Source organism: Eubalaena glacialis, chromosome 1, assembly GCF_028564815.1.
Source record: "Eubalaena glacialis isolate mEubGla1 chromosome 1, mEubGla1.1.hap2.+ XY, whole genome shotgun sequence".
Taxonomy (NCBI): domain Eukaryota; kingdom Metazoa; phylum Chordata; class Mammalia; order Artiodactyla; family Balaenidae; genus Eubalaena; species Eubalaena glacialis.
The window spans coordinates 81,215,060-81,226,894 of NC_083716.1; the positions used below are offsets into that span (position 1 = coordinate 81,215,060).

At 56.7% G+C, this 11,835-nt stretch overlaps 1 protein-coding gene across 1 annotated transcript in view; it reads right to left on the minus strand.

Annotated features, from left to right (window-relative positions):
* RET (ret proto-oncogene) overlaps nucleotides 1-10,684 on the minus strand; it is a 36,429-nt gene extending 25,745 nt beyond the window's left edge. Inside the window, exons 1-6 of the mRNA XM_061190358.1 lie at nucleotides 10,595-10,684; nucleotides 10,350-10,409; nucleotides 9,039-9,179; nucleotides 8,694-8,874; nucleotides 3,596-3,859; nucleotides 1,280-1,567 (exon numbers count right to left, since the gene is read on the minus strand). Of these exons, the coding sequence (XP_061046341.1) occupies nucleotides 1,280-1,567; nucleotides 3,596-3,859; nucleotides 8,694-8,874; nucleotides 9,039-9,179; nucleotides 10,350-10,409; nucleotides 10,595-10,684 (1,024 nt within the window). The remainder of the gene's footprint in view (nucleotides 1-1,279; nucleotides 1,568-3,595; nucleotides 3,860-8,693; nucleotides 8,875-9,038; nucleotides 9,180-10,349; nucleotides 10,410-10,594) is intronic.
* Nucleotides 10,685-11,835: the final 1,151 nt, after the last annotated feature.

The window sequence follows — 11,835 nt, forward strand, 5'->3', positions numbered from 1 at the left end:
TTTCCCTCTATTGTTTACGGTTACAAAAAACCTTTCTTTTAGCGAAAAAGGCAGCACGCTAAATCATACACTTTGCCGGCAATTCTGCACAAAGACATCTATCCCTGCTGCAGGATAAATGAAAAGATGCTGGGAGAGTGAGAGTGACTACTTTCCTTACGCTACTGAGATTTTCTTCAACGTTATTACCGTGTGTACGCCATCAACCTGGTGTGAATCCAGGTTCTACTTACTAGTAAGTCCAGCTTTTAAGTGTCCCTTTTGAGTCCCAGTTCCTCGCCTTTAAATGGTTTAATGGCACCTCAGCTGCCTTCTCTCATCTCCACTGGGATCCAATTCCCTTCCCCTCCCCACATACGTGCTCTTGGCCTCCCCAGGGCCATCTTGTGGCAGGACCATCTTGTGGCAAGGTCCACTGTCCTTGCGGCTGCTCAGGCAGAATCCTGGAACCAGGCTTGGTCCCTTCTTTCTTTCAACACCCCACATCCAACTCACCAGGATATCCTGCAGGATCCTCCTTCCAAGCATGCCCACAACTTGCCTGCTTCTTGTTGCCCAAAGGTTTCCACCCTCACCCCAGACCTCATCCTCTCACTCAAGGATTTCTCCTGCCTCCTAATTTGTTTCTCTGCTTCCCTCTAAACCACCCACCCCAAGTCATTTCTAACACAGCAGCCAGACTAAGCTCTTAAAGGTAAGGTATGTCCTGTCAATGACCCCCCCTCCCAAACACCTTCCATGGCTCCCCAGTCCCTCGCCAGGAAGCCCTGCCCCCTCCCTTAGAACTGCTCTGCCCTCAGCAGCCTCCGCCCTGCCCTGCAGTTCACTGCACTCCAGCTACATGGGGCTCCCACCTTGGGGCTCTTGAAGGGGCTCGACCTGCTTGCCTGGCACCCTCTCACCTTTGCTCCAGAGTCCCCTTTTCCCAGCCATCTGATGTGAGACAGTGGTCTCCACCACTCCACACCCTCTCAGCTTTTCGTCCCACCTGGTCCCTTCAGAGGCCACCCGATTTCCTGAGCACGTGTGTGGTCTCCATCTCCCACGGGATGGAAGCTCCAGGCAGGTGGGATTTTGGCCTGATTTGTTCACTCTCTCATCCTTGGTCCCTAGAACAGTGCCTGGCCCATGGCAGGCGTACATGAGATACTCGTGGACTTCTGAATGAACGGATGATGGGGTGGTGCAGAGTAAACTCGACGGCTTGTGTAGTGGGACCGCAGCGCCGTGCCTGGCACTCAGCAGGCACCGAGGAAGGCTCCACGCGGCGGGCACTCACCTCCCAGAAGCCTGTAGGCCACGCTGATGTTGGGGCAGAGGAACTGCACAGGCAGCAGGCGGAACTGGTGGAAGGTGCCGGGAGGCCTGTTCTCCCGGATGCGGAAGGACAGGCCCGTTTCGGGGAAGCAGAGCTCCCGGGGTTTGAGGGCACCACAAGCCGGGAAGGAGGCGTTGATGATGGAGAAGTACACTCGGGCACAGCCCGGCCACTGGCACTCGCCCTCACGAAGGGACGCGGGCGACAGGAAGACCTGGAGGTAGACGGTGAGCAGCGGGAAGCCACCGTCTACAGAGAGAGAAGAAGTCAGGCCCGCCGGGGGGGGTCAGCCACAGCTGCCCAGCGGCGGGGAACGGAGCAGGGAGGGGGCAGGAGCTCGGGGCTGGGGCAAAGCCCAGTCCTCACCAGGGTCCACAGGGCTCCTCTGGGCTCTCTGGCCCAGCCACCACCTCCTGGGGGTGCCTCACCGGCCCACCTCTCTTGTTATTCAGGTCTCAGCTCAAATACCCTTCCTCAGGGAGGTGCCCTGAGCCCCGGGTCTAACACCAAGTGGAGAGCTTCCCCAGGGAGGGCTCTTGCCCCGCCCCTTTCCCCAAGGCAGTTTCTTTTTTTTTTTTTAATTTTTAAAAACACTTTCATTTATTCTATTCTATTCTATTCTATTTTTCTACCTTTGGCTACGCCGCTTGCAGGGTCTTAGTTCCCTGACCAGGGACTGAACCTGGGCCCTTGGGAGTGAAAGCGCAGAGCCCTAACCACTGGACTGCCAGGGAATCCATGTCCCCACCCCCGCCCCCCAGGCAGTTTCATTGTCTTCGGAGACACACACTTCCCCAGCACCTAGAGAGGGGATTTCTGGCAAGTTCCAGCATGGAGGCACCACAGCAACTCCCCCTCCAACTGGTCGGGATCTCATCTGGGGTCGGGGGCTCCTCCCGGGCCCTCTATCTCAGCCCTGGGGAAGTGGCTGCCCCTCTCATATTCATTCATTCTCTGTGCTTCTTACTAGCCTGTCCTCCGTTGCTCCAATCTCCTGCTGTGGTTAATAATTCTCTATACACACTTTCCCTTTCAAATTACTGATTTCTCTCCTGACTGGACCCGACAGGTACTCGAGGTCACTCTCCAATCATGAACAGAACAGGCCTCCTATGAAACTCAGACCCTCAGCAAATTCCACTCTGGCCTCCACCCCAGTGGCCCTGGTTCTTCAAGTTCCCCACTGGGGGCTCGAGATGCAGACGGCAGCAACTAAGTGTGTGCAGAACCAAGACCTATGTCAGGTGCTACCTCCTCCAGGAGCCGCCTGGGGTGCCCTGACGGGGGGCATCTTTACTTGGGGACCCTGGCTTCACTTGGCAGATGGGTGCGGTCATTCTGCCCCTGCCGGGCAGAGCCGCCCACTCTGTGTTCCCAGGCATGCCGCCTGTCTCTCAGCGCACACGGGGGCTCAGGGCTGGCGTGAGGGTCCAGGGAGGCCATGTCAACGGTGGAGGGGCTCAGAGGGGGGGCGCTACTGGGTGTGTGATCACCATTTGGTGCCACAAGGCACAACTCTGCTCCACGACCCCTGCTCCCTGCAAGTCCCAGGGTCCCACGTGGCCTACACTCCAGCTCGGACCTCTGCTCTGAGGAGTTGGCCAGGCCTTCCTCCTGCTCTACTTCTGTCTCTGGCACCAGGCCCAAGTCCCTGCCAGGTGTCAAGGGCAGCTTGCTGCTGACTTCCCTGGTGGCGCAGTGGTGATGACTCTGTGCTCCCAAAGCAGGGGGCCCAGGTTCGCTCCCTGGTCAGGGAACTAGATCCCACATGCATGCTGCAACTAAGAGTTCGCATCCCACAACTAAGGAGCCCGCCTGCTGCAACTAAGGAGCCGGTGAGCCGCAACTAAGGAGAACTGCGAGCCACACTTTCCATGGGAACTGCTGCTTCTCCAGCAAGTTGCAGACCATTTGCTAAAGCAAGATCTTGGGATTTTTCTCCTCTTAACTCCTCTCTCACAACCCCAAATCCTTGTTAACCCAACTGGAAAAGGCATCTGGATCCTGCATGGAGAGAGCACCCAAATCCTTCACATGGGTTCTCCAAAATCCAAACAGCCTCAGAAGGCCTAAGGGTCATCAGTGGTCCCCAGGCTCACCCTGGCTCCCTCACTGGCTGCGCACAGTGGCAGGTCAGCCTCAACTCACTCTCTCCACTCTCACACAGCAGGAGCCATAGGGGAAGCCACCCTCGGTGTGATGTGTGCTGTGTGAGGCTAAGGCGAGGGTGGGAGATGGGGGCAGTGAGGTACGTAGGGGTCAGGGCTGCTCCCTTACTGCGGATGCTGAGCTTCTCCCAGGAGCTGTGGTCCAGGCTCCGGTTAAGGTAGAGAAGCCCCGTGTCCTCCTGGATACGGACCCAGTCGTTCTCGTGCAGCCTCGTGCGGTAGGCGCCATAGAGGTGCTGGCCCAGGCGGAAGCTGGGCACCTCCTCGGGGACGTCTTGCAGGGCGTGGACGTAGAGCAGGGGCATGCCGGCCGGCTGGTCCACGTACAGCTTCTCCCAGTAAGCATCCCTTGAGAAGTAGAGTCCCAGCGGGGCTGCAGGAAGCAGGGAAGCACATGAGGGAGGGAGGGAGGGAGGGAGGGGTGATGACAGAGCCCAGAGCAGGCCTCCTAGGCAGACCAGTATTCCCCAGTGGCTTTATTTCACATTTTTCAAAATTGGAGGGCTTCCCTGGTGGCGCAGTGGTTGAGAATCTGCCTGCGAATGCAGGGGACACGGGTTCGAGCCCTGGTCTGGGAAGATCCCACATGCCGCGGAGCAACTAGGCCCGTGAGCCACAACTACTGAGCCTGCGCGTCTGGAGCCTGTGCTCTGCAACAAGAGAGGCCACGATAGTGAGAGGCCTGCGCACCGCGATGAAGAGTGGCCCCCGCTTGCCGCAACTAGAGAAAGCCCTTGCACAGAAACGAAGACCCAACACAGCCAAAAATAAATAAATAAAATTGGAGTATAGTTGCTTTAAAATGTTGCGTTAGTTGCTGCTGTACAGCAAAGTGAATCAGCTATATGTACACATATATCCCCTCCTTTTTGAATTTTCTTCCCATTTAGGTCACCACAGAGCACTGAGTAGAGTTCCCTGAGCTATAGAACAGGTTCTCATTAGTTATCTATTTTATACATAGTATGCAAAGTGTATATATGTCAATCCCAATCTCCCAATTCATCCCATCCCCCCGTTTTACATTTTAATAATAGATTCTTTGTGGACCAAAAAAGAAAACTTCACTAATTTAAAATTCTGATCTTAGTAGGTCTTTCTCATCTGTAGTCCTAAGTACATCAACACACAATTACCTATATAGCTAAACACTAGCTGAGGGACCTCCCTGGTGGCGCAGTGGTTAAGACTCTGTGCTCCCAAAGCAGGGGGCCCGGGTTCACTCCCTGGTCAGGGAACTAGATCCCACATGCATGCTGCAACTAAGAGTTCGCATCCCACAACTAAGGAGCCCGCCTGCTGCAACTAAGGAGCCGGAGAGCCGCAACTAAGGAGAACTGCGAGCCACAAATAAGGAGCCTGGAAGCTGCAACTAAGACCCAGCGCAACTAACTAACTAACTAAATAAGTAGATAAATATTAAATAAAAAACACTAGCTGAAAGTACACCGCTTTAAAACAGAAAAAGGAGGAAGTGAGGCAGCTTAAAACCGTTGCAAAATCGTTCTCGATTACCCAAGTTTGATAAGCAGGTGAACCGCTCAGCTGGGAGCTCACCCAGGCTTCTGAGCAAATCACCTGGAGCCAGAGTTTTCAAGGGTACAAGATGCTGCCAGACAAGCAGGGCAGGCAGGAGTCACCAACAGAGTCAATTTATTAGTGAACAGAGCACTAATAAATCTTTAGCTAAAGTCATCACACTCCTACCATATGACCCAGAAATTCGACTCCATTTATCCAAGAGAAATGAAAACATATGTCCATCAAATGACTTATTCACAAATGCTGGGGTTATTCACAGAGCCAAGAACTAGAAAGAGTCCAGATGTGCTCCAGCGGGTGAACAGATAAGCAAACGGTGGTCCATGAGGGCCACTGATACACATGACAGCCTGGACGGATCTCACAGACATCCTGCCACGTAGAAGGAGCAGCATGAAAGAATCACATGGCACGGTTCCAGACTGATTTTAAGTGACAGAAATCAGACTGGCTACCTGTTGGTGGCGGGGGAGGCAACAGACCAGGAAGGGCAGGAGGCATGTTCTGGGGAACATAAAGGCTGTGTATCCCGATACGGGCATGGCTCACACAGGCACATCCATTGGTTAACAGTGTACAGCCAAGATTTATGCACTTCAACCTATGTAGATTTTGCCGAAATTGATCACCAAGGGACTGTGGGTAGAGCTGTAAATGCCAGGAGGAAGGTGGATGCTGACCATGGCTGCGCTGGGTGAGCCCACGGGAGCCCTCATCCTACTAACTCTGCTGACTTCGTGTATGTTCAGCATTTTTCATCACAAAAAGTTTTAAAAAATAGTAAGAATTTTTTTTTTAATTAATTAATTAATTAATTAACTTATGGCTGTGTTGGGTCTTCGTTTCTGTGCGAGGGCTTTCTCTAGTTGCGGCAAGTGGGGGCCACTCTTCATCGCGGTGCGCGGGCCTCTCACTATCGCGGCCTCTCTTGTTGCGGAGCACAGGCTCCGGACGCGCAGGCTCAGCAATTGTGGCTCACGGGCCGAGTCGCTCCGCGGCATGTGGGATCTTCCCAGACCAGGGCTCGAACCCGTGTCCCCTGCACTGGCAGGCAGATTCTCAACCACTGCACCACCAGGGAAGCCCCTAAGAATTTTTTAAAAGGTGGATAAATGGGCAAGCAATGCTTAAAAAACCTGCAAATGCTTAAAACCTACTCTATAAAGCACGAAAAAGTACCAACGCACAAAGCAAACATGAGAAACACTGTACTTGTGTGTAACCGATTTCTCCTTCCAATCGGTTTGTTTCCACCTACATCCCGCTTCCCTTGCAGCCATGGGGGTGAATGGCCGGTCCACTCCGCACCAGCAGAGGAACCCTGGGTCCGCCTGGGTCCTTGAGGACTCCCTTGGGTGTGGGAAACAATCAAGTGCCAGGTGAAGTCAGGTGAAGAGAACAGGCGAGACCTTTTGGATCCCAAAGTGGTAAAACAGTAAGAAAACTAGAAGGCTGCTTGCACTGTGGAAGGTTTCCCAAGGATGACCTCAAAGGCAGCCAGGCTGGGAATGCCAACTTGGAGGGAAGTGTGCATTCGGTCCTGCCAGCCCAGTGCCCAGTGTGGGTGCTGCCCTGCCAGACCGGCCTGGACCACAGAGCAAGGGGGAGAGGGAGAGAGCAGGAGAGAAACAGAGGGAGAGAGAGGGAAGAAGCGGAAAGAGAAAGGGGATCAGGTGAAAGGCGGAGAGGAAGGGGGGTAAAGAGAGCGATGCTCTGGCTAGAGCCAAAGGCCTGGCCCTGCACACCCCACACTAAAGACAGAGATGGAGGGAAGGGGGCTGCACACCTGGTGCTGACCTACTAGACCTTCAGAAATCTGCTCCCTAGGAGCGCTGTCCCTGGAGTGGGACCCAGAGTTACTGGGCCTCTGCAGGTACAGTACAGGGAAGGGCAGGCTAGGACCTCCAGGAGACAGCCCTGTGCCCTGAGATAGGCTCTGTGCTGTGGCCTTCCTGCCCTGCAGCCTCTTGGGGGAGGATCCACCCCAGAGCATCACACTGCCTGCCATCCAAGGGGGAGGCCGCTCAAGGAGCCGCAGGAAGAAGTCACACTGGGGAACTCTGGGGAGGGAGAGCTGAGACACTGCTTTCCCCACCCTGGGGTCTCGTTGGCAGAGACCACCGGCAGGAGCTGCCCACACGTGGCTGAATGCCACCCTCCTGTCCCCACACCCTCCCTACTGGCCCAAGAAGACACAGGCTGCCCCGCAGATGCACTCAGGGCTGACTTCTTTGGGATTTAGTAGCTGATGTCCACAGAGAGGCAGGCAGCTCAGAGGACTGTGTCAGCCCCAAACGGCCACAAGACTGGACTCTTCCCTGCTCCTGTTAAAGGGCAGCCAATGGCACCGGCTTGGAGCAGGCCTTTTGCAAGCTGGGCCCAGTGATGGGCCACAGCTGACAGGTCCTCCCACACAGCTAGGATTCACTCCACAGGCTCGAGCTTCCCAGGAGAAGCTCATAGTTTGGGGTCCCGAAGAGGATCCTACCACACTGCCCATCACTGCTCTTTTTTTTCTTTTGTCTTCATTTGAAAATATCTTCTTCCAATTTATGACTTACATATTGATTTTTTTTTTTTTAACATCTGCATCACTGCTCTTGAGACAAAGGCAGGAGTACTTCCTGTGGTGTCTCCTCATCCAACAGGAGAGGAGAGTCACCCAACGGGAGGGGAGGGACAGCCGCAGAGGGGTCCCTGATGGGGCTCGTCCCCCACTAGGAGCGTGCCGGAGCCCCACCGCGCCGCCTGGCAGAGTAACCCCGGGTCTGTGCTCCTCACAGAAATCAGACGGGCCCCCAGCCTATGGCAGCACCCTGCCCGGGAAGGCCGAGTCTGGGAAGGCAGGCTCAGAAGGGGGACAGAACCAGGCACAGCTCTGCTGCCCCAAGACAAGGGCCTGAATCACGACAGAGCCAGGCTTCCCTTCCCTCCAACCCACAGTCCACGAAGGCTGCGAGTCAGAGGGTCTAGTGGGAGCTCTGGGGTGGGGCGTGGACGGGCAGGGGGAGGGGCCCGGAAGCTGCTGCTCACTGCCCCGTGGACAGGAGAAGGGAGGGTCTCCCTTCCCTCTACCACCGCCTTCTCCAGAGGACCTGGCCCACCGCAGCTCCCCGCCGCCTTGCAGCGGTGTGGCGTGCAGTGAGCGCAGCCGGCTGGACCGACAAAGCGCAAGGCCAAGCCCCCCCCCACCCCGCCACACACACCGACCCTCCATTTTCTTCGCAATCCCAGACGGAGGTGCCAACGGGACCACTGCTTTGCAAACAGACACTGAGGCGGGAACAAAAGAAAGCTGTCTGCACGCTCAAGGGCACACACACAGCCAGCCAGAGAACTGGGATTCGGACGGCAGTCTCTCCAGCAGCACAGCCCTCTCCGGCCTGCTCAACCCCACTTCACAGCGGGCCGGGCCCTGCAGCCACCGTGCCCACTGCCCCACTGAGCCCTGCGTGGTGACCGCAAGTCAGCAACACCAGCCTGCAGTGGAAGGCGGTCCCCGAGGGCTCACCTTCTCTTGGGAAGCTTGCATTCCCAGCCACAAAGAGGGTGAGAGACTGTAATTCCCAGTGGTTGACAGGGTGGTGGCCTGGTGGCAGCCCAGGCTCGTGACACCACGCTGGGTGGGAAGGGGGCTCAGCCAGGGCCACCAGCGTCCTCCTCACCCTGGCAGAAAGGCGCGCACCGACCGCTAGTGATCTGGGATGCTGCCAGCGGGTCCCGTCTCACAGAGCTGCAGGCAACTCCGCCGGTGGGGAGCCCAGGGTGGATGTTGGTCCACAAGACAGCACACCGCCAAGGGCAGCCTGTGTCTGCCAGCCCGCTAGGCCACCAGCTCTCCGTGGTCTGCCAGACCCCTCCGTGGAGAGGTGAGGTCTGCGTTCTGGCCCCCGGCGTACCAGCGAGAGTGTGCTGTGTGACTGAGCCTACGTCAGGAGAGGAGCACAGCTTCTGCCGGCTCATCCTCTGGGGACACACACACACGCAAACACCCCGGCCCCCGCCCCGACCAGCTGTGCAAGAACCAGCTGCCCTTGGAGCCACCGGGGGCGGACCTTACAGATGGGTCTTCTGTGGCGGGGGGAGATGCCTGCCCCATCTGCCAGGTAGGCAGGAGCAGATCCAGAACGGGGCTCCTCCTCCGGGGCCCCCTGGAGTGCATGCACTTTCAATGGTGTGGGGTCCGGGAGGTAGGAGGGGCCCGAGCTCCCGGGAGCCCCTACCTCCAAGCTGGTCCAGCCCCCACCATACAGACCACATGTGCAGGAGAGAATGGGCCTTGCCCGCTCTCATCGCACAGAGCCAGGCCCTACGGGATCCGTGTGGGGCTCAGTCGGTTGCTGCCTAAAGGGATTTGTGGGCTGGGCAATGCTTGCGAGCAGAAACAGACTTAAATGCACTTAAAATGCCTCCCAGGTGGTCCCTGCTCAGGGCACGGCTGCCTTAATGCTCCTCCTTGTCACAAACACTTTTAGATGGAAAAACACATGCTCCAAGGTGGGGAATGAGGACGTGGGTGCAGGGCTGGCCTCAAGGGGGTGTAGCCTGGGGATACCACAGGGTCCCATGCTTGGTTTAATGCTCTGCTGTCACTGTCCTGAAATCCTTCAAAATTCTAAAACAAGGGGCCCACATCTTCATTCCATGCTGGGCCCCACAAATGATGCGGCCAATCCCAGTGGATGAATGAGAAGAGCCTGGGACGGGCCGTTGCAGGTGTCCAGTTTCGTGGGGCTGTGCAGCCTCTGCAGAGTGGTGGCCTCCTCTGGAGCTCGCTTTCTTCAACTGTGAACAAGAGGAGGGCAGGCTGGGGAGAGGAGGACCAGCCGGAGCAGGTGCAGACAGGCCTCACCTTTGCACAGGTACATATTGTACAAAGCTCTCACTTCGGATTCACAATCACCGTGCGCAAATCCCTGCACTGCCCCATTTCACAGGTAAGAACACTGAGGCTGGGAGGTGAGCAGCTTTCCCAAGGTCAAACAGCTGGAGATTCTGCATCTCAGGGTTTGGTACAATGGCTAACAAAGTGGTGGTGGAAGTCAGGATCAGGGCAGATGCTGGTCCCGCTGGGAAGCCCAGGGCCCTGCCAGCTGACCACTCCTCCCTGCCGGCATTGTTTTGCCAGGAAGGGCTTCCTGGCCTGTGAGCTCAGACCTGCCTCTGGTGAGAGCCTCCCCCGGAACTTCGGGCAGGTCAACACAGCAGGACTTGCAAAGCCTGTCCCACCCATGCCTTCCATCCCTGAATGTCACTGGGTGACAGAATTCTCCCCCCACACAGTTCCATGTTTCTGCCTGGACAGGCATGGTCCGCATCACCTCGAGGTTCTGGTTCCTCAGGTTGCCCCGGCACCGCAGCAAGGGCTGAGGAGCTGGTTTCTGCTCACACAGGAGGGGCGGGTCCCGCACTGCTCATGACACAACTGCCAAAGGCCCAAGTCGCTGCTCGCGTTTGGAGAGACCCCAAGAACCTTCACGGCGTGTGCGTGTGTGTGTGTGTGTGTATGCCCGGGCATGCAGGAGGTGGCAGAGGTGCATGGGTCCAAGACCCCATCTGCTCCCACCCTGCCCCACCCCTGCAGGGAGAAGATGTGGAACTGAGGTTCAGTGGGGGTGAGGTGCTGCTCTGCTCCGAGCAGGGCCTCCTTCAACATCTTTACAAGTAGAGCGACCCGGGCACTGACGCTCTCATTCGGTGCATGCAGTCACCAGCCTTCTTGTACCCCGGAAAGGCAGCTTTCAATGTTTCATACCTGGCTGGGATGTGTCATTTACTTGTATTTGGATGCAAATAGAACCAGCCCAAGTCCCCACCTCACTCTCGTTCATTTAACTCTTCACAAGCTCAGACGTGCGTGCACACTCACACAGGCACTCTTACCCACACTGGTCACAGGGGCATACGTTCTCAGACATGCATGGGATGCTCTGAGCACCCTCCTTTGCGGTGGAGGACACCACAGGTGGACAAGAGTTTCTGGTTGTCATCCCCTGCTTCTGCGGCACAGGGTGTGGGGACATCCTCTCGGCTCCACCTCAGTCACATGCCAGACGCACACCGTCCCTCGGTGCCAGCGCAGCCCACGCCCTTACCCCACGATCACCTTCCCACAGCTTCCCAGACCAGACGTCTCTGTACGCCCGCTGACAGCCTCAATTCCCCTGTGCCTGGAGGGTCGCCTCCTGCTAGCCTGCACAACCTAGCCAACTTCTCCACGTGCAGTGGGCTGTGACCCCAGCCTGGGGAGGGGGCCCCTTCCCTGGGTGTCCGCCCTTAGCCTGAGGGTGGCCCACCGAGCTCTCCTACACTCACCACTGCTGACCAACTCTTATGTTAACCTCTCCTGGTTCCTTTGCTGTGTGGGTACTGTCTCCTGACTGGACGCAGACTGATACACACACATCTCCCTCTTACATATACACTTATCTCACACGCACGTGGTTACACACTCTCACATTGTTGCACACTCACCCCCCCTTCCCCATTCTCTCATTCATTTAGTGAGACACACTGAGCCTGCCCAGCCCTGACTGTAGGCTCACCTCACCAGCTCTCCTGATCATCCCTGGCCATCAGGGGCCACACACAGCTCCCCTGAGGTTCCCTCGACCTCCTCGCCACCCTCAGTGGAGGATGTGCTGCCATCTGACCATGCCAGGCCAGATCCAGGCAGTTACTTCCTAACCGGGTGCCCTTGGCTTATCAGAACGAGTCACACTCACCGTGGTCATGGACACACCCAGCGCCCCAGACAACTAGAAATGTCCTAGGACTACACCTTGAAAGCCAGAATTTGGGGCTCTC